The 22346-nt window shown below is 35.9% G+C and overlaps 2 protein-coding genes across 3 annotated transcripts in view; one reads left to right on the plus strand and one right to left on the minus strand.

The window, feature by feature from the left end:
* The window catches only part of LOC102802119 (cell cycle checkpoint protein RAD17-like), a 52907-nt gene extending 42373 nt beyond the window's left edge, over positions 1–10534 (minus strand). The window contains exons 1-3 of one of the 2 annotated variants that reach the window (XM_085503177.1): positions 10320–10534; positions 6152–6277; positions 5842–6048 (exon numbers count right to left, since the gene is read on the minus strand). In XM_085503177.1, the coding sequence (XP_085359303.1) occupies positions 5842–6048; positions 6152–6277; positions 10320–10322 (336 nt within the window). In that variant the 5' untranslated portion in view covers positions 10323–10534. Of the gene's footprint in view, positions 1–5841; positions 6070–6151; positions 6278–10319 lie in introns of both variants that reach the window. The other variant, XM_085503176.1, reaches the window with a different exon arrangement.
* A 10-nt stretch (positions 10535–10544) lies between these two features.
* Positions 10545–22346, plus strand: part of LOC102802722 (transmembrane prolyl 4-hydroxylase-like) — a 43033-nt gene continuing 31231 nt past the window's right edge. The window contains exon 1 of the mRNA XM_006822317.3: positions 10545–11091. Coding sequence (XP_006822380.1) covers positions 10855–11091 — 237 coding nt within the window. The 5' untranslated portion in view covers positions 10545–10854. The remainder of the gene's footprint in view (positions 11092–22346) is intronic.

Genomic DNA, 22346 nt, shown 5'->3' on the forward strand with positions numbered 1-22346 from the left:
GATAAAGTACCATATTTTGTGGTCCTGAGGTTATGATAAAATAAACATGCATTCCCCAAACCATATTTTACCATAACATGGTATTTTATGGACCAACGATTTCCTTTCCCAAGCCATAAAAACCCATATTGTCTGGCTGAATACTTATTACTTCTGAAACCATAAAGTACCATATCTTTAATTATTACTGTAGCCATATAATGCCATAAGATAAATGCCCTACGTTCTGCACAATCTGAACGCATAAAATACCATATAATTGATTTTAGACTGGAAACACCCCAAGCCATACAAAACCATATTTTGGGGGGTAACATTTATTTGGACCCCCCCAAATTCAAATTCTCAAGTAGCATAGTTACTTGATAAACCGAAATAGATTTCGGACCAGCCCATGATCACCGAGGCGGATTTCAGGAGAGAGAGAGATGTCCGGCAAGTGTTTCAAATGAGTTGACTTTTTTGCGATCCTGATTATCGTTTTCACAAAGACCATTTAGTTCCTGTTAAGTAAAAAGGTAGCAATAATTTTGACAGTGACACGAAAACGAAGCCTCGGACAAACAGGAAATTACACAGCCCTAACACACTGCTAATTGTTTTCATTTTCGAAGGCTAAAAGTTTCTGAATTGTTGGGTGATTGGTGTTGAATGTCGAATTCACACCTCTGTTCTTTTTTTACCTCCATGCTTGCAGCTTGATCTGCGTAATAATTTATGAAATAAGAATCAGGGCTTGGTCAATGTGTTTCCAACAAGTAAAGTTTTAATATGATGTTATAATTATGACAATCACGCCATGGATCACGCTAACTCGAATCCACTCTGAATTTATCTGTATGTGTGTCGATTTCGATTATTTTTGTTATCCAATTAAACGCCCCTTTAACGCACTTGCCCTCGCCGTGACCCGACGCGTTCACCTATTACAACAAAATGTCAACTTATTTCCACGCAGCTGTCATTTATTTAGTAACTGTGATTTGTCGTTTTTCACTATAGTCCAATGTTTAGAATGTCAAAATATGTTCTCTTTTATTTTAATTTTAAAAGTTTTACATAGACGATTGATGAAATAAAACAGTGTAGTGACGTGCCTAGTAACCTGCTAAATAACGAGATAATTCCGACGTCAAATTCTATTTTGTTCAGCAACAGTGTATACAAACGTGCGCCGGTGTCGGTGACGATCACGGTGACCAGCTACACCAGAACGGACATATTTCGCATCTAACTCAACCCCATGCAACAAAAATTAATACTATGTGTTCATTATGGTCCATTCCTCCTCGACGAACAAGTACATAAGTGACAATTTAGTCAAAGACGAGAAAACTGCACGAGAAATTTGCCTTATTTACACTTTTCACTTAAAAAAAAATAATTCATGCTTAGATACATAAAAATTAATAATATTTTAGTATCAATTGATAATTTTAGGCGTGAAAATAGCAGCCATTTCACAGGCACTTTAAATTGTGTAATGCAAATTTTTTGAGGAGCCAATGTTCATTAATTAATACACACACCAATTATTAAGTCCAACTTCAACAGGAATAGTTCAACGGCCTTTAAGGAGTTAAGTAATGCATGGAGGTAAAAAGAGAAGGAGTCACAGCCAAGCTTAGATCAAAGGTACCAGGATGGTCGCCGCGGTTTGTACATAGATCAGGGGGTTTATTTGCCGAACGGATCAAGGAGGACAGTTTCCTCTAAGCGCAGTGAGGATTACCATGTATTAGCATACTACGGACGACTTCGGCAGAACTCGGCAATTTTCGTGACAATTCTAGTCAAATTCTTATAAACAAATATGGCGACAACCGATAACGCGCACGAGTTTGACTACGATGCTGAAACTGCTATATCCTTAAATTCAGAAGACGTAAACAAAATCGAAGAGCATATAACAGACGAAGAATTGTTTTGCATATGTTGTGAACGAAATGATTGCACGAAAACAAAAAATGCAGCGAATTTCTTGTACATGGTGTATAAAGAAAACTGACCCACTGCCATAGGAAATAGGACATACACGGAATATAAACTTGAATTTCGAACCTTAAAATTCAGTCTCTGGTACAACGCGGTGCGGTCCATGTCATGCACCATTGCAAAGAACATTAAATGATCTTTATTTTGGACTAAAAAACAGTACTAGCAAGGTTTCGAAACATTACAATATTACCGATTCAAAAATGCAACGGAAAATGTGCTGAAAAACGAAAATTACATAAACTTAAAAAGAAATTCTCCGATTTTCAAAATTCCAACTTTAGCGTTCTCACAAACACGATTCCTCTACGTATAAAAGATCTGTGCATGCTTTATGTCCTTTGACATTTACTGCGACACCGTAAAACAAGACCTTGGAGTGCGTACTGTACGCAGCAACGCTTGTGAGAGATGACACGTCGGCAACGATCATGGGGTGAAAGGACGATAAGACAATAGGAGTTATGGGATTAAACTTGACTAAAACAAAAGAAGTTTAGGAGGATTATTTTGGCTGTGACTCCTTCTCTTTTTACCTCCATGAGTAATGTAAACAACAGCTGAAACAACAAACCCATTCCCTTGATTTTTATACAAGCAGCCTATAGGCTGAGATAGCCCCGCTGTTAGCAATGCACATTTCAAAAAAATATCACTTTCTACCAAAAATTACAAAAATATTCACCAAAATTAGAGAATTAAAGATATCATCACAAAATGAACAAATCTGAGGTCCACATGTAGTACCTATATATGTAATATCAAAGCAATCGGACTTACAGTTTTCAACAAGAAGTCGAAAATATCACTTTTTACCAAAAATGACAAAAATATTCACCAAAATTAGAGAATTGAAGATATCCTCACGAAATGAACAAATCTGAGAAAGGTCTACATGTAGTATCTATATATTTAATATGAAGGCAATTGCACTTGCGGTTTTTAACAAGAAGTCGAAAATATCACTTTTTTACTAAAAATGACAAAAATATTCACCACAATTAGAGAATTGAAGATATCAACATGAAATGAACAAACCTAAGAGAGGTCTACCCAAGGTACATATACACCAAGTATCAAAGCATTCAGGCTTGTAGTTTTCAAGAAGTCGAAAAAGTAAAACATTGACACGGACGACGGACAATCACTCATATGATAAGCTCCGCTCGACAAAGTCGACAGCGGAGCTAATAAAAGTTTCTATTGGCAAATGGAATAAATAACATTGGAACATTTGTTAGAGAGCATGATATGCATTTTCTATGCACATGTATATTTACATGCAAAATATTAAATGCATAAAACTTCCAAAGAAATTAATATGTTATGCCAGGTTATACAAAATGTACTATAGATCAAAGATTATTTTGTGATAATAAAGTACTACAAACCAGGCCTAGTTTATCACTTTACAAATGCACAGTCATGTGTTGCATTTTAATTAACTGTGTATGGTGATGACATAGCAAATGAAAATCAAAGAAAGCTTAGGAAGAACTCCCATGTGGTGAGAATATTGGAGACACATTAAATATAATTCAAAATTACTTGTACTTGATTGAGATAGTGATGGAAAAGCTGAAAACTAATAATGCAAATCAGAAAATTAATATGAACAGATTTGAATGTAAAACTAATGAGGCTGCGCAATTTAACAAACCATCTATGTACCAAGTTTTATTGAAATGTGATTGGAACCAAAAACAATTATGAATTATTATGCTAAATAGGGAATTAATATAAACAGATTTTAACCCCAAACTAATCAGGTTTGTACATTGCCCTAGAGCATTTTTGTACCAAGTTTCATTGAAATGGAATAATTAGTACTTTAGATATCAGTGTGATAGCTTAAAAGTGGTTAATTATGCAAATTAGTAATTAATATGTACAAATTTTAACCCACAAATATGTCCTACAGCATCCATGTACAAAGTTTCATTGAAATGTGATGATTAGTACTTGAAAAATCAGTGTGAAAGCTGAAAATTAATTAATTATGCAAATTAGGTAATTAATATGCGCAATTATTTACCATAAAACTAGTCAGGTCTTTGGATAGTCCTAATAGGTCTATGTACCAAGTTTCATTGAAATGTGATGATTAGTACTTGAGATATCTGTGAAAAAGCTGAAAATTAACTAATTATGCAAATTAGGTGATTAATATGCACATATATTTATTCCCCAAAAAAATTAATCTCTGCATAGTCCTTGAGTATCTATGTACCAAGTTTCATTGAAATGTAATGCTTACTACTTGAAACATCAAAAGCTGAAAATTAATTAATTATGCAAATCAGATAATTGATATGCACTGATATTACACTAAAAACTATCAGATCTGTGCAGTGTCCTATGACATCTGTGTACCTAGTTTCATTGAAATGTGATGATTAGAACTTGATCAGTGAAAAAAACGAAAATTCACTAATCATTATGCAAATTATATAATTAGTAATAGGTAATTTTTACCAAAAACGGATCAAAACCTAGCATTAGTTCAGAGCATCTATGTACCAAGTTTCATCAAAATCCAATGAGTGGTTGTTTAGATATCAGTGGAACAGTCATTGAACAGCTAAAAATTAGCTAATTATGATGCAAATTAAGTAATTAATATGCACAGATTTTTAACAAAAACTAATCAAATCTGCGGACAAGTTCAGAGCATATATATACTAAGTTTCATCAAAATCCAATGAGTGGTTCTTTGGATATCAATGGAACAGTCATGGAACAGCTAAAAATTAGCGTATTATCATGCAAATTAGCTAATTAATATGCATGGAATTTTACCAAAACCTAATCAAATCTGTGCATTGGATCAGAGCATCTATGCACCAAGTTTCATCAAAAACTGATGTACGGTTCTTGAGATATCAGTGGAACCGACAGACACACATACACATACATGTACATACACACACACACACACACACAGACACAGACACACTAACTGCAAAGACTCCCATTTTGGGCTTCGCACATGGGAGTCAAAAATTGAAACAAAATTCTAGCTCCTAAACCTTAAATTTTAATGTGTAATGTGTAAAAAACAGAAACTGTAAATAACCAAATCATGATATGTAACTGCATAAACTGTGCATATTTCAAGAATGACCGTAATATATCATTCATTATTACGATGAAAATTACGTGTCAATATTCATGTCCAAGTTTTTTTCAATAGAACAATACATTCTGCCAATTAAATACTACTTTATTTATAAACGTGAGACACACAGACAAAATGTTTGAGGGCCGCAGGGCTGCTGTTTCACTGGCAGAATGTACAAATTTAATGCAGATATTTACAAGCAAACATTAATCGAAAAGTTTTTAAAAAGTACTGTGGAATACTTTATTTTCGCTGGAATTAATTTTAGCTGAAAAGGCTTTTCAGGCGTTTTGTGTGGAATTTATTTTCACTGATTTTTGATGAGTTTAATATGAAATATAGGAACAAAAGTATATTCGCTGGATTTTATTTTCACAGCATCACCCCTTCAGCGAAAATAGCAAAAATACATTCCAAGCGAAAATAAAGTATTCTACAGTACTTGCTTGGCTGTGTCCTAACACGCAGTTCTGACGATGATCTCCTTTTTAAGAAATTCAAAAATGATGACAAATGACTTGCAGGAGTGTACTGTAGCTAGTGATCAAAGGTTTGATAATGAATCTAAAATACAATTCATTGATCAGTTTTTTTCTCATTTATCATGAATCATCTTCTTATGAACAGCAAGATCCGCCTTTAAAATTTTAATCATTTACCATATAATAAATGCAATTTCTGATTTATGCACAAACAGAACAAATACGGCATCAAGAAAACATTACCTGTAGCTTAGGCTTGTGCACATCAGCCCATATTTCTGTTTCAATCTCAATCTTGCGTGGCTTCTGACTCGTTTTCACAGTTGACTTATTGGCCTGCGTATCTCTGGGCCTTTTCTTGCCTCCTTTGTTGGCAGTAGAAAAGCTTGATTTTTTCTCACCAGAGTTTTGACCAAAGTCATCAAAAGAAGAGCTAATCCACTGAGCTCTCTGTAAGTAAAAGGATGTGATCTGTTATCACATTTGGAAATTTGGAGATTTTGACCGAACATAAGCCAATTTGGCCTGATGTGAATAAATATATGTTACAAACCTTGTTTGATACAGGTTGCGACTGTTCACTGTCTTTAAAATCTTCTCCATCAATACTGTCCCCATTATCAGACCAAAGCGTGAGTAATGTAGCCTGCCCACTTTTGGAAGTTTTTCTGTTAAAGCTCTGTATGAAAATGAACAAAGATTTTCAATCACTGGTGTATACAGCAATGTTACAGCAGACAAACATGTAAAAAGGTCTCCTTATTTGGGAACCAAACAAGTCAGTAAGCAAAACAAGAGGCAACATTGATATCTTTCTGATTTTACTTCTTTTTTTCCCTCCACCTTTTTCACTTTTTTCTGTAAGATTGTTTGAAAAAACTGATGCATCTTCTCAAACTTTGTATGCACACTGCTTTAAAGTTTTTGATTGATCATGAAGTTTGGTGGCCATATTGGATTTAAGCAAACACATTTCGTTTACTTCTTGAAGACTGGACTAAGCAATCTGACATAAAAAACAAAAGAAATTCTTTACTTCTGTTAGCAATAAACTTCATGAAAAAATGAGTATTTACCTAGTAATCAAGTGAATGAACAATCATGGATAGACGAGAATAGCTATGACTGTGAACGGAAATTTGATAACAGTTTGTCATTATTTTTGCCAAATTTTGATCAAGCCAATAAGAATTATATCAATTTAGTAAAAAAATTATTGAAAAAAATATAGAAAAATAAATTAAGGTTCTCAATAGGTTAAAAAGCTAAAAAAAAATGTAAACCAGGAATATGTATTAAAAGGTTAAGCTTGGATCACTTTAAGTCTGTAAAACGCGTTAATTCTATTTATAACCGAACTCAGGTAAACATCAAAATATGCTAAACACTACAACAATCTGTACCTAATGTCTATGTGGGAAGCCCTTCTTGCTGTAAACCACTTTCCACTTTCATTTCGCCAGATGAATGTTCATGAATTTCACGAATTTGCTCTAACGCGCATCTCCAATAGAAGTGCATACAGTGTATAAACCAAACATGGAAATTATTGTTGAAAAGTGGCTTATTTTTACCTCTGTATATATGCTTCTAATAGAACAAACATGGCTGTTGAGCATTCCACAATAAGCAATAAACAGACAGAAACATTGGAAGAGATGATTTACTAGTGTTCAGTGAGTGAAATTTTAATTTAATTCCAACCATGATTTTGTAAATAAAATAGATCCTCCTAAGAGTTTAACTTTTAATCTAAAAAAAAACTATCTAGTTCAATATTTAATTTAACCAAGGGTTATGCGGAATCTGACGATTTAATGCATTGTACAATATCTTCATAAAAAGTTAAAATTTAAGGATTACAGTATTGGATTATGAATGAGATATATTAATTACCGGTACAGATTTCTTAATTCCTAACTTGATGATGGCAATTTATTCTAGGCAATTGGCCATTCCAGTTTATATCTGCACCCCCCTGTTGATGTGGTCGGATTTCCAGCACTGTATGGTGGGGAAAATACCCCGGAATTCAAACTGTATATGCAAAAACAGAATCTGGAAATCCAGACGAGTATGGAAAAAAAATTCCTGGAAATCCAGGAAGTTAAGGATGGTGGCACGAATGAGCTCATCAACACCGTGAATCAGGACTAGTTTGGATTTTCATTATCAAATATAAAATTTTGAACTTAGGTAAATTAGCATATGATGAGAGTTATATTTGGAAATCCTACTCTGTATGGTGGCACAATGGAACTCATCAACACCATAAGTAGGAACTATAGTTTTGGATTTCCATTACTGTATGGTGAATGGTTATTTGGAAATAAAACTTTGTATGACTTATACACCCATAGAAATTATACCCTGTATGAAGTAAACACACAAGCTCATCAACAGGGGGGGTTGCAGATATAAACTGGAATGGCCCAATATACCATTTTCTGGTCACTGTGAGATTCCTAGTTATGCATGAAATCAAACATGAAAACAGGGCAAACAAAGGTCATAACGTTGTAGTGACGGCAAAATACAACAAATATGGTTTCTACTCTTGACAATGTGCTATTACATTTATGCTTATGCGGGTGACGACTTGTTTGATTTAATAAAAACACATAGTAACTGCATCATTTTTTAATATTCCTCTTAGGATGTGCGACGCAAAATCTTTTTTTGATCTTAAACAAAATGTAGGATGTGCAAACACTGCCCAATTAAGTAAACACCTTATTTAAAATTTGGTATACACCTCTGGTACAAAGATGCGTACTATCGGTACTCCTAATTCATTTTCCAGGAATAACAATATCAAGGGACAAAATAACACTGAGACACGGCAAAGTAACTACAAGGTTATGTGATGCAAACACATATAATGCACATGACACACACGAATGAAACCAACATGCCGATATGTACAATGTCATATATAAAATAATATATGTAATATATAGAACAGTACTGTATGTCTTACATACAGCCACGGTGGGCATCCACATTAACAAATACTTATAATTAACTCAACTAAAATGCTGAGACGGTCCACTGTGCACTGAATACTAAAACATTGTAATCACAGTATAGTGTTTTGTGTACTATTGTTATACCCACTTAGTTTTCTATGCTGGCGCTAATAACATTTTTGCTGACAATTTCGTAGGCACTAATTACCTACACTAGACTCCTACATTTCCCATTGTACCATACTGGTCATGTGGATGCCAAAAGGACACAAGTTTAATATTATCCTGTTTCATGATTGGTGCCCAATTTATGAACACAGACAGAAGCTGTAATCTAAACAGTAAGAAATGTAATTTCACAGGGTGGGGAGTGGTAGAGGTAAATCCTGGCACATTATTTTCATGTATGCTGTTATTTGGTTAAACATTTGCACACACTTGTTTGACCATAGACCCTCCTCTACTGGAGGGTCTATGGTTTTACACTACATTTGTATAATGTCAATTAGCTGGGTAAGAGTTTCTTAGAGCCCCCTCAACAATAACTCTGATTCTGACCGTGCCCCTCCAGTGTCTCTCCCCACTTTAATTGTATATGCCCCTCTTCAGGACATGTACAGTAACCTGGAGGAGCAAATACAACAATGTCCATAAATTGTATTGTTAAAACAGAATACATTTATAATTAATCTCAGTAAAATACACCTCTGACTATTAAGATACAATCAATCAGAGTTGTTCCACCATATAGCAATGAATATAAAATAAATTGGTAAGATTTTGAATTGCCAAAGTGGGCACCACTTGTATACACGTTCACTGTCTCTGCCATGATGGGGATGGGGATGGGCAAATAAGCGGATCTTGGCTGACAAGATGATAGTGGTACTATAATCATTGGGAAAATGTCATGAAGTTCGCAATTACAATTATCACCAGAGTCACCACTAATTACTATCATACTTCAAAGGTTGGTACAAGTGACACAAACTTACATGTATGACCACAGGGAGCCCAGGAACTATAATCAACTATACGTAGTCCCTATTTGGGGGTTGAGCAAAGCTAACCGAGTTGTGACCTCGATGTGGTTCGTAACCAGTCTTGTGATTGGTTGTTGACAAAATGCTGAACAGGCCACGTCTCCAACTGTGTCAAGCGTTCGAACTAACCATTAGGAATTCCTAAATTGAGTCAATTTGTGTAGTTTTCTTGATTTATTCTGCAGATATCGGTAAAATGTAGGTAAGGCTTAGGCGAAATTCGAAGTAGCAACTAATATTCTTCAACTTGGTATTTTTTTTAGATTTTATTTTTTATTTTTTTCGTCTGTTTTTTCGAGTTTAAAAAATGTGAGCTGGCTGGACCCTTCATCCCTTGTCTATTTCTTACACTAGATACCAGCCGATACCCCCCCCCCCCCGCTCATAGGGACTACGTATAGTTGATTATAGTTCCTGGACTCCCTGTGGTATGACAAGACATAAAAAAATACATACAAATACAAGGAGCCAGCAATGGTGTACCACCGTCCTGTTGAGGGACGATGGGTGTACCAATTACCACGAATTGTATAGTACAACTATAGCACATATAGTAAATATGAGTCATTTCATTTTCACTTAGCAACACCAAGCAACCAGGTTAAAAAGTCAAAATCCATGACATCATATATAAGATGATTGCGAAGAGCCTCACCAACGCATAACAAAGTTTCAATATTTTGAAACGACTGGCGAATCGGTTTCTTACCATAATTAAATGTCTCTTCCGTCATATTTGTTACCGTAAAACATGAAATACCATTATTTGTAATTAACAGTTAACATAGTTTGTAGCGAATCACGGTTTCCGAACATATTTTAACAGTAGTCAAACTTCAAACACGCCGCCATGTTGCCTCACGCAAGTCTCGCTCCTTGATCAATGTCTCGCGAGAGTGGACAGGAATGGCAGTACGCCCTAACTTTGTGAAGATTTGTCCAAGTTTGCAGCGAAAGAATTTGATTGCTCAAACATGGTGCTTCCGGGTTTAGCTTTCCCTTTGCAAAATTAATGACGTCTTCGACGGAGTCAGTATAAGCCTAGTATGATATCAAGCGTTTAGATAAGTAGTCTCCGCGAAATGTTATGAGGGGATCTATTCGTGGCAGTGAAATCACAAGTGAAAGGAGTCACCAACGCGTTGACGGCAGCAGACTACGTTTCGAGAGGGTGAGAGACGGAACCATCTTCTGTGTGCACATAACTCGGATTTTTTAAACGCGGAAACAAACTTAGTAGAGACATGTTTTTTTCCAAAACGTTTGGTCGTTTTGAGTTTAGCGTTGTTTTTGTTATATGTGCAATGCTACCATTGCCATGGGCAATTTCGGTGGAAGGAGCGAGTGTCCAAAACGTACAAAAAGAAGAAGACGGCCAAACCCGACAATGCGAGCAAGAATCGTGCGAACAACTTGAACTCCAGGCTATCGAAAATGAATACCTAGACAACTTGCCCTTGAAACAGCTCGATGGGATAAAGGTGAGTTTATTTTCTCGATGGTCTGCTTTTATCATAAAAAACACCTCATTTCAACAAGTGGTTTTTGACATCATGGGGACAAATAGTCCTATCGCACTCGTTTTAAACTGCAATGACGTAGCATCTTGTCCTGCGCTTCGTGGTGCGTGTACTCCACATTTTTATCGCTGTTTTACTGGTTCAGAATTTGCTTCTCAGTTTATATCTTGTAACTTTGTAATTAAAACAATAAGGCATTTGATTCATGATACTGTTTTGTCTATTCTCAACGAAACACGGAAGTCAACACTCACATTTACTGGAATGGTAAACACCAACCCTTACAATACAGCTACTATTTTAGAATTTGGATTACTGCAATAAAAATAGTAATCACGTGTATCTAAAGCCGAGATATGTTGGACTGTTATCTGCGATATACATATTTCATCCATTGACCGTTAATGTGCAGTTATTATACAGCGAGTTTACCATATACAACACTTCAACTACCGTGTAAAGGCATGGCCTCATTCGTCGTCATATAATAATTCACTGTAGTGGTATTAAGCAGAAACGCCTTCTCTCGTGAAAGGATTTATGATCGACTTCCACTGTCAACAGAAGGACATACTCAACACAGATGGATACAAAACTAGTTAACGTATAACTGTCTTGATTGCCTTGGTTATTCTGCATTTATGTTCAATATTCCGCCTCAAGACATAAACTCGTGGAGATAGTGTGTGTGTGTGCGCGCAATCGAAATCATTTTCTTGTTTATATGTAAAGCTCTGTTCAATTTTATTGTATATTGTTAATCGAAGCCTTTTCCCAGACGATTCGGCATCTTTGGTGCGGATATTATCACATTGATGTGTTGCAGAGATCCGAGATATAAGAGAAAACAAAAATATCCTGCAGAAATAAAAAAAAAACATTTACCTAAAGATCCGAGATATAATAGAAAAAAATATTCCGAGGAAATAAAAAAAAACATTAACCGAAAGTTAAAAACACGTTATTTGTCCCAAGATTTTACTGTGGAGATCGACGAACGTTTCGTGGCATTTCTATCACAATCATATGACGCATTACTATGACAGGCCTCGGCATTTATAATTCAATAACAACAGCCTTGCACGAGTGAGTGAATGGACTGGCGCGCGAATGTATATGTAATATTCTCGGATAGAAGTAAAACGGTCAGTGGCACAATCGGAGTGTTTATTCATTTCCCGATTGAATTCGCTGAAATGAATTGACGTCGCTTCTTTGTTGTGCACTATATACATTGATACAATAGCAAACAGGATTCAAATTACACGGCAGTCGTTTTCAGATTTCTCCATTCACATGGGAACATTTGCCAACACCTGAAAAGGTTGAAAAGTGTATATGTTATTATCTTTCATTCGCGGCATTTCTGTCACAATCATATGATGCATTGCTAAGTTGTTTCTTTATGGCTCGGTGTAATACTCCGTAACATGACCGACACTTCCAAACGCACATATTTCTATATAGATGTATATAGAAATGGTTAAGAAATGAATTTCACGTGTGTAAATTGCCATGGTGGTTATTTTAAACTATGCTGATCGTCGCGACGCGTCGTGTTCGATATTGGTCCCATGCGACCTGTACTACGCGAAAACTCAAAGCGGTATTTATTATAATCTGTCATCAACGATGATTTTTTTTGCTCATAAACATAACAGCGTTTTACGTTTTCAATTGGTTTATGTTTGAACGAATGAACAACAATAATCTTAAAGTTTAATTTCATTGATACATTTTAAATTTACATATAACGATATTACTGGCAAACGAGGGCCCATCTTTACATAGACATCTGTTATTCTTAACTCAACTTTTGTACATTTACCCCCTGCATTTACTTCAGGTGTAACTACTATAACTGTATAGCCAGTGTGTCAAGAATTTTTTCAGGCGAAAGGCTTTATGGAAAGTTTACATCTTCAGTCATTAGTGTGTGTGTTTTTTTTTCTCAGTAAAGTTCGCGGGATTGCTTTCAGAGTAAAATATAATTGGACCATGTAATCCGGATCTAGACGGCGTCGGCTATATCGGTCATGAGAAATTACGTCGGGTTAGCGAACGTGCATAGTGTGTTTATTATTAAATTGTCATTCATTCCTGCTTCCAAAAAAGAAAAAGAAAAACTAATCAATGTAGCTCGAATTAAATTCCAATATCCCATAGGAAATAAGGAAATCATTCGATACCACATGCACGTTCATCGTTTAATCGGGAATAACGAAAGTACTGGTTACCGTGCCTGTACGCCGATACGAGCGATGTCAACTTGCAAAATGTTTTTCGCTGCGTTCACATGTATGCGTATAATGTATGTATGATTGATAATGCTTTTGTTATATCTTTCAATGACCTTTCTTATGTTTACTTGCGTTCATCTTATCGACATATGAACCGTGCATATCAGCAGTGAGTAATGGACCCATTATCTCAGCCATACGACATCTGTCAAATGATCATCCAATATTTTTGGGGTCGGGTCAACGGAGAGCATGCCTAACAATAACTAGTTTTTGAGAAGTGTCATTCCAACTAATTGAAGCAGTCATCAAAATAAATTTAGCTTGATAATAATAAACGCGTGTGACACTGAATACAAAACGCCTCTGCGTTCTCAATCGTTATTTTTGCCCCTTTAATTACGATGCGCGTACACATCAAAGTCCGTTTACTTCTTTGTTCGAGATAATTTTACAATTGAACTTGACTATTGACGAAAAAGCCACGACATATACATTGTGTCAGTTAGTCTTAAACGAAGACGCGTACATAGCTACTTTAATAAAGTCTACATAATACATACAGAGGTTGCTTTACGATAAACTGAGCTCTTTGTGATGTGCTGTCTCGGCTGATTTTTTTTTTTAATGAATTATTTTTTTTATATAAAAAATGCTATGAAAAAAAGCCTATTAAAAATGATATAATGTTGACATATTTTGATATATGGATATCATTATTGTGCGTTTTAATGTCCATCTACCACAATGTATTTGTTGCACACAATAAACGATGACAATGTTGTTGATAACAGTATTCCAAAACCTCTTGTTACTGAAGGAGGAGAGCTGAATAAAATTAAAAGTTCTATTTTTTTTATTTCTCAATTTTGATTACGCCCCCATACTACATAATTTAGTTCGAGCAACAAAGGTTTGTCACTTTTGTTTCGAGGTGACTTCCCCTTCTACTGGACGAACTGGAATAAACACAAGCCACCAGGTGTTAGTCTTTTGTATCTTTCGTTTTATGTATGCAACGCGCATCTCATGCGCTATGGCCATGGCTATCGTGTGAATATTAGGTCAGTGGATTAAATTGTCATGTTCCGTAATTCAGCTCATCTTTGGTTCTCACGGTGTTTCAAGTTCTGCACACTGTTCCATCTCCAAAACGACAGCTATTGTTTTTTGTAATGACCTTCGTTTAATAACTTTTGTTAAATAAATTTGATGCGTTCACTTAACCCATATCCCATATGAATATTCGTAGTGCATATATACCACTGTGACCCACAAGCACGTGACATTGCAAAACTGCCATGAAGCACATCCTTATCTGAAGCACATGCATGAAGTCATAGTACTACGATAACGATACTTAGAGATGGTGCAGGGTTATTATTTTGGAGGCATAACGTAATTAGTGAAATATCCGGTCGGCGATAAAAGTACGTTCATACACGGATCTCTCCCATGGGGAGCGATGCAATCAGCGTCCCTTATTACACAGGAGACATAAATGGGTTTAATATATATGAGATCCACAACTCGTTACCCGGTAATTCGCTTGTAATGAACTGTATGAGCATTTTATTCTCCATTAAATAACATTCAATGCTCACCGTGACCAGCAACATAACGGGGAGAGTTGAATAGCCCTCACGGTCGGTCAATTTACCGCCATTCATTGTCTTGCACACGTCTTCATCTATATGAATTTGTCACGTGGATTCGTAATAGTTACTTTCGCCAGAGCGGATATTATTGCCTTTTTTTCAACGTTGTCGCCATGGGCGTTGATGCGTTCTAATATCTACACCCCTCATCACGCTGTCTCGCGACTTGCATCATTAGACACTGACAGTAGTAGTATACGATCTCTAATGAATCGACATGGTACTGTATTCGTCATATTCACGTCAGTCTGCGTTTAAACAGTGGAGGACACATTTCACCGATTATGTTCTTACGTAAAATGAATATTTAATATGTAATATTTCAAAATATGGCGAATAATGTCACTGTAACACCCCCCCCCCCCCACGAGAAGAACAAAATGCGATTTACAATCTGTATTACTTATTATTTTAAATATATTTCTCGTTGTGGCTTTTTTAAAATGTGTATTTTCCTGGACAATGTGTGTGAGAGGAAAACGTTTTTACCGCCCAGTGTCTGTTTATCTGTTCACATGCGCACGACCCAATTTGTTATACAATTTCTGACATGGTGTCCACTCTTTATGGCGGAAAAAAGACATATAACACGTAACTACACAATGCATTGTTTGTGACTCGCCGGCTTTAAGGGCCACTTGATAACCATTCATGTCTCATAAATAAAAGAAAGGGCAGTTTCACTTCTCAATCAAGCCTTCTCTGTCGACGCTAATGGAACAGTGTAGAACGAGCAGGTAATAAAGATGCGCGGAAATTGCTTTCTGATTATTATAATAGGACTTTAATACACTGGAGGCGGTGATTTGATAAAAGCTATGAAAAAAATTACCATCAGGGGCAAGATCACAATGTCATTGCTTTCAATCGTGTATTGTTTTCAACGGATCTTCTCAATATATATATATATATATATACCCATGTAACCTAATGATTTGTATGATGAACATCGCTGATCGATATGTGTTTATTCAATCACAGCATGTGCTTTATTTAAACAAAATTATACATTCATTGGTAAATTCTGAAATCCGTCTTACCAAGGGAATTGCCAGCATCGTTTATTACTGTCATCAGAATGTCTTCGTCAAGGATATTCGTATGTATCTTTTATTTACTTAATTATTGTATCTTGTTAAATTCTTTACTGTGTATTTTATTCTTACTAAAGAGCCTTCATAAGGATGCTTTCTATCAAATGTATGCTAATATGTATACATACTAATATTATATACTATTAATAGAAAGTTTTTTTAAAAAAACAGCATACACACGAGACACACGCCCGTCTCAACTTCTACTTCGAAAAAGATGCAGTCCTTACGATTTGTACATATATCATAATTTGAAGTCGTGATTACGTATATAGGCGGTGTAAGTGGGTTCTTCAAAAGCTAGGATATGCAGCATGTTTCTTAGAAACAACTCCACTTGGGTTGAAAGAAATTCTAGTTACTGCATTCATGTGCTCTCATCTACGTGCGTGTTCGATTTCACTTTTCGTCTAATTAAGACAACGGTGTATGCTGGAGATTCAATAGCATATTCACTAGTTTTATACCCCCGTATATATGATGGCAATCCTTAAGTGTGCTGTTACCTGGGAAACGGCTCTTATTTTATCTCCAAGGCGCTCCATGAAGTTTTCTGATTAAAACAATGCCCAGGGACAAACGAAACGCTGCTTGAATTTTCTTTCGGTGTGTGTCTTGCATGTGAGTCTAGAATGGAAACGATTGGTTTCATACATGATCCTTGCTTGAATTTGGTTTCGTATACTACAATGATACTGTAGTACATCAGTATTATGTACCCCGACACCAGAGCATTCCTTGAAAATTGGAATTATGCGATGAAGTAATATTGATTAGTATATTTTTTGTGAACTCATGAACTATTTTTTTTTATCCGTCACTACCGTGACAGTACAGGATTGTCTTAAATCGCTGTGTTAGCCAATCAATGCACATAATGTAAAACCGTATAGTTAATTACAGCAAAAACAAAGAACTTGTGTGTTGATAATTAACGAATAATCATTATTGAGAGTAGTTTAGGTAAAAAATGGGGGGGGGGGGTAATTTATTCATTCAAATGCAGCATTTTTCATCTATTATAAAATGTACATGCCCCAGTAAAAGGTTATGGGTAAGCATATTACACAATACAATTCAGAAACGAATTACATCATACTGAACAGAAGTACTAATCTGTGAAGTGCACAGGGGCAGGCGCGAATGACGAATATTACGCCCCGGCAATGTCTCTTCATGTTGCTACAAGCAAAATTAAATCTTAATCTCGCCCTCGTAACAACAATCGGCGCCATTGCATTGTTTTTCAGAATAATAATTTATTGACGTAACACTGTGTAACGTCACTCGAATACGGGAGAAATCCATATTTAATTCGTGATTATAAATAACTATTGACGTAATGCTGTGTTAACTGTGGTTAAGCCATTCGAAAACAACACTATTTTGAATTAGGGTATGTCTGTATTTCTGGTGTAACATACTAACAACATTTACCCCTTTATTTGTAAATACTCGTCACAAATCGTCAGGTGCTGTTGTGCGTGACAATAAATAAACAGAAATCATAAATTGAATTTGGTGTAAATCTAACGACGAGCTCATTTTTCTCTTCTCATTATTGAATCAGAGCTATTTGTTGACGAGATACTATGTTTGCACTGTGCATATGGTACACAATGCAGTGTATGTGTATGCTGTGTATTGTTTGTAGCCATGGCATTCTGAAGTCAATACAACTATAAATACAGTGGTCCGTATCGCCGGTATCAGAAGTTTCCTGCATATGGGAATCTATATACATACCAATTATTCTTTTGTATTTCCCTTTCCAAATCGATCATCCTTGTACGGAAAGTTAATCCAGGAAATGAACGTTTTCCGTTATGGTTATATGCTCATCGGATTTCATTGATGTTTTTTTTTTAAACCGCAGCGTGCTTTACGTGTAGAATTGTGATTCGCTCATACGAAGATTACAGTGGCATGTATCACGTCGTTTCAAAAATGCAAACAATACATTTTTTTTCTTTAAACCTGATGAGAACCTTGTAATCTAAGAAGTTTATATGTTTCACCTTACCGTTGATTCCCCAGCGCCTTTTTTTGCCTTTCCCTTTCAATCAGTGTTTCAGAAGCCTATTTAAACAAGTAACCTGTAGAATACTATGTGGGTAATATTTTTTATATCGATTTTTGTTGTATTTGCAGCAAATAGTTACCATACAATGAGAAATCTATAGGTTTGAATATACCCCACATGTATTGTTCATAGTTCATATGGTGCTTACACCAGGATTTAATTACAGCACCTAGGCGGTATGTGGTTACAGCTTAATGTTCCGAGTAATCGCAAGAAATTGACATGACAATAGAAATTCATTAAAGACTGGCACTCCCATGCAATTAACAGCGAGTGAAATTCCTGGGATTGAAACATATATTTTGAAGTCACTGATGTAAGCAACGAATAACTGCAAGTTGACATAAAGACGAGGTAGTTTATTTAATCAGTGGTCAACTAGAGACTGAAATTATAATTAATTTGTTTATTTCAATTTCTCCTGACGTCAAATAGAATACACTGGTGAAACACGGTAGTAACTGTGGGTGAAAGGATGTTTTGGAGTGTAGTTTACATTGTATATGGAGTGGTAGGGTCGGGTGTAATGTGTTCATTTCCAACTATTATGAAGTCACGTAGAATTTCACTTAATTTATTTTTGCTGACATGTTTTCAAGCATTACATGTGAATCCAATTTTCACTGCGCTGTGTCTCAATAGAGTATGAGGGAAATGGCATATTCACTGGAATTTATTTCAGGGGAAAAATGTTTTCAGTGATAATGAAGTATTATGACAAATACCCTCCCCGTGGCTTTCATTGCGTATGGAAGTTATTTTCACGAGTGATGCGGTGTATCCTGCTGCCGTAATTTCACGAGCGAAGCCACGGGGAGGGTGTGGGGTTCTGTTATTATACATATGTCCCATATTTGATTATTTCATATTAAAAAAAGAACGTGCAACAAACCGGGATAGAAATTTAGATCGGGGAACCCAAGTGCCCATTAATATGCTCCAAGACAGTGCTGCGACCTAGCAACGCTTGTCAGTGTAGAACGCGTGTCGCTGTACGTGTGAAAATAAAATAATCAGACGTCTAATTTGAGTCATTGTCCGAATAAATAACTCGTGGATGTTTAAGCGCGGTGCAGTGGTCGTAGCGCAGCGCGTGTTCGAATTTCATGTAAATAAACAATGTATTTTACACGCGTTGTATACGTCGCTATGAGTCCCATATCGAACAGGACGCGACACGACGACTGTCGCCCTTTAGTTGGAACCACGACAGAACCAGAACTTAAACTGGGCGACTACGATACACGGTTGATGTTGAAGTTAAAAGTTCCTCCACAGATCTGTGCATTGGCAAACATGCCGTGCAACTGCGGTACTCCACTGACGGAATTACTTTCGTTGAAATTGGTCGTCGCTGACTCGTGAGCTGCACACTACAACCTCGTTTGTGATGTTGCTTGCTGGTCGTGGATAGACTGAGTCTTGGTTACCGGTTAAATTTTGCTAATTTGGCGTTGGTAATCTTTATTTGGAACCGAGTAACGCCGCAACGTCGCCGGCAGAAACCTCATGGTATATCGATGTTGATGGTTGCGGCTCCATATTAATCGGAGATTTTACTGCGGGTCCAGGCAGCGGGTGGATCTTCCGAGAGCCCTTCAAGATTTATAAAACTCAGTTTCCAGGTGGTCAACAAACATTAAGTTCTCCCAATCCTAGTATTCTATGTGATGTACATCTAACATGCCAAAAATGCTGGTGAACGATTTGAACCTGACAAAAATACTTGAAATAGATACCAGGAAGGGGAGGGGGGGGGGGGTAAAAGAAAAGTTATATAACATTTTATTATTCAATAATTTATTAAAATACATAAGTTTGTCCAACTCCCTGTGATACAACACCTCAGACATAGCTCATTGTACTCGGCTTGAGTGTGGGCAAAAAGTTACTATTTGAATTTTTGATATCTTTTTTCATTAATGAGAAAGTTGACCCCGAAGTTAGAGTAACTGTTCAGCAGGAATGGCTTTTTAACTCTTCTGTGATTTTTTTTGGCTTGGCTGATTTTGTTCATACTTGACAGGCAGGTCGTACCATCACTAATTGGAATCAAAGAAAGCTTAGAAAGAACTCCCGTGTGCTGAGAGTTTTGGAGACACATTAAAAATTAATTCAAAATTACTTATACTTGAGATATTGATGGAATAGCTAAAAACTAATTATGCAAATAAGGTAACTAATATGAACTGACTTAAGTGTAAAACTAATAAGGTCTGCACAATGTACCAAGTTTCATTGAAATGTGATTAGAACCAAAAAAATATTAGTTATTATGCTAATTAGAGTATTAATATGAACAGATTTTAACCCAAAATTAATCAGGCTGTCTATTGTCCTAGAGCATTTATGGACCAAGTTTTATTCAAATGTGATGATCAATACTTGAGATATCAGTATTAATTAATTATGTTAATTAGGTGATTAAGAAGCATAAATCATTGAAATGTGATGATTAGTACTTGAGATATCAGGTGAAAAGCTGAAAATCAACTAATTATGCTAATAAGATGATTAATATGCACAAATATTTACCCAAAAACTAATTAGGTCTCTGCACAGTCCTCAAGTAACTATGTACAAAGTTTCATTGAAACATGATCATTACTACTCGAAATATCAAAAGCTGAAAATTAATTAATTATGCAAATTAGGTAATTAATATGTACTGATATTACCCTAAAAACTATCAGGTCTGTGCAGTGTCATATGACACATATGTACTAAGTTTTATTGAAATGTTATGATTAGTACTTGAGATATCAGTGGAAAAGCCGAAAATTGATTAATAATTATGTAAATTAGGTAATTAATAATATTAACAGATTTTTACCCAAAACTAATCAAATCTGCGCATTCGTTCAGAGCATCCATGTGCCAAGTTTCATTGAAATCCAATGAGTGGTTCTTCAAAAATCAGTGGAACAGTCATAGAACAGCTTAAAATCAGTTAATTATCATGCAAATTAGGTAATTAATATTCATAGATTTTACCCAAAACTAATCAAATCTGCGCACTAGTTCAGAGCATCCATGTGCCACATTTCATCAAAATCCAATGAGTGGTTCTTTAGATATCAGTGGAACAGTCTTGGAACAGCTAAAAATCAGCTAAGTATCATGCAAATTAGGTAATTAATATTCATAGATTTTTACCAAAACCTACTCAAGTCTGCGCATTATCCCAGAGCATCTATGTACCAAGTTTCACCAAAATTTGATTAGTGGTTCTTGAGATAACGGTGGAACAAAAAAAGTGACATACATACATACATACATACATACATACATACATACATACAGACATACAGACATACAGACAGGGTAACTGCAAAGACTCCTTTTTGTGCTTCGCATACGGGAGTCAAAAACAATCCTGACCCACCGCTACCATGGCAACAGCCAAAATCTGTTTTTTTGAATACTTTCGCCAAATTTATTGCTTCCTACCAGTCTTGTAACAGCAGTGCCCAAATGATCATGCCTTTTATTTTGACTACGTTGCGCACTGGTAAGAGATCACCGGCGCCGACATTGTTACCACTGTCAACGTAATCCCAACGCAGCTTTGAACTTTGAAAAAATGTAAATGCTGCCTCCAATCTAGAAAATACTATCGCAAAACGGTTGGAAATAATACATTTAACGGCTGAATACGTCCTAACAATAAAATAAAGTGACTTCTAATGACTGCCATGTTATTTTGCGAACCTCGTATAAGGTGCCCGGTTTTAGTTATAAACAGACGTTAGCTTCACGTTCATGTCCTTCCATGATAACAGCCGAAAACATATTGCTTGTTTTTTACCGGTTTTCATTGGCAACCGAAGTATTTTTATTTTGTAAACAAATTTTCGTCTGCTATTTTTATTCAGTTCAAATCGTTCAGCAACATTTTTGGCATATTAGGTGTACATCACATGGAATACCACGATTGAGAGAACTTGATGTATGTTGACTGATTTTTATCATAGTACGAAGTACCTTGAAGTTACTCAGTTCCAAATAAAGATTACCAACGTCAAATGAGCAACATTTGACTGGTAATCAAGATTCATGTAATTCATGGCTAACAAGCAACATCACAAGCGAAGTTGTAGCATGCAGTATTAGTAAGTCATCATCCCGTCAGTGGAGTACC

Source organism: Saccoglossus kowalevskii, chromosome 9, assembly GCF_978046115.1.
Source record: "Saccoglossus kowalevskii chromosome 9, keSacKowa6.1, whole genome shotgun sequence".
Classification (NCBI taxonomy): Eukaryota; Metazoa; Hemichordata; class Enteropneusta; family Harrimaniidae; genus Saccoglossus; species Saccoglossus kowalevskii.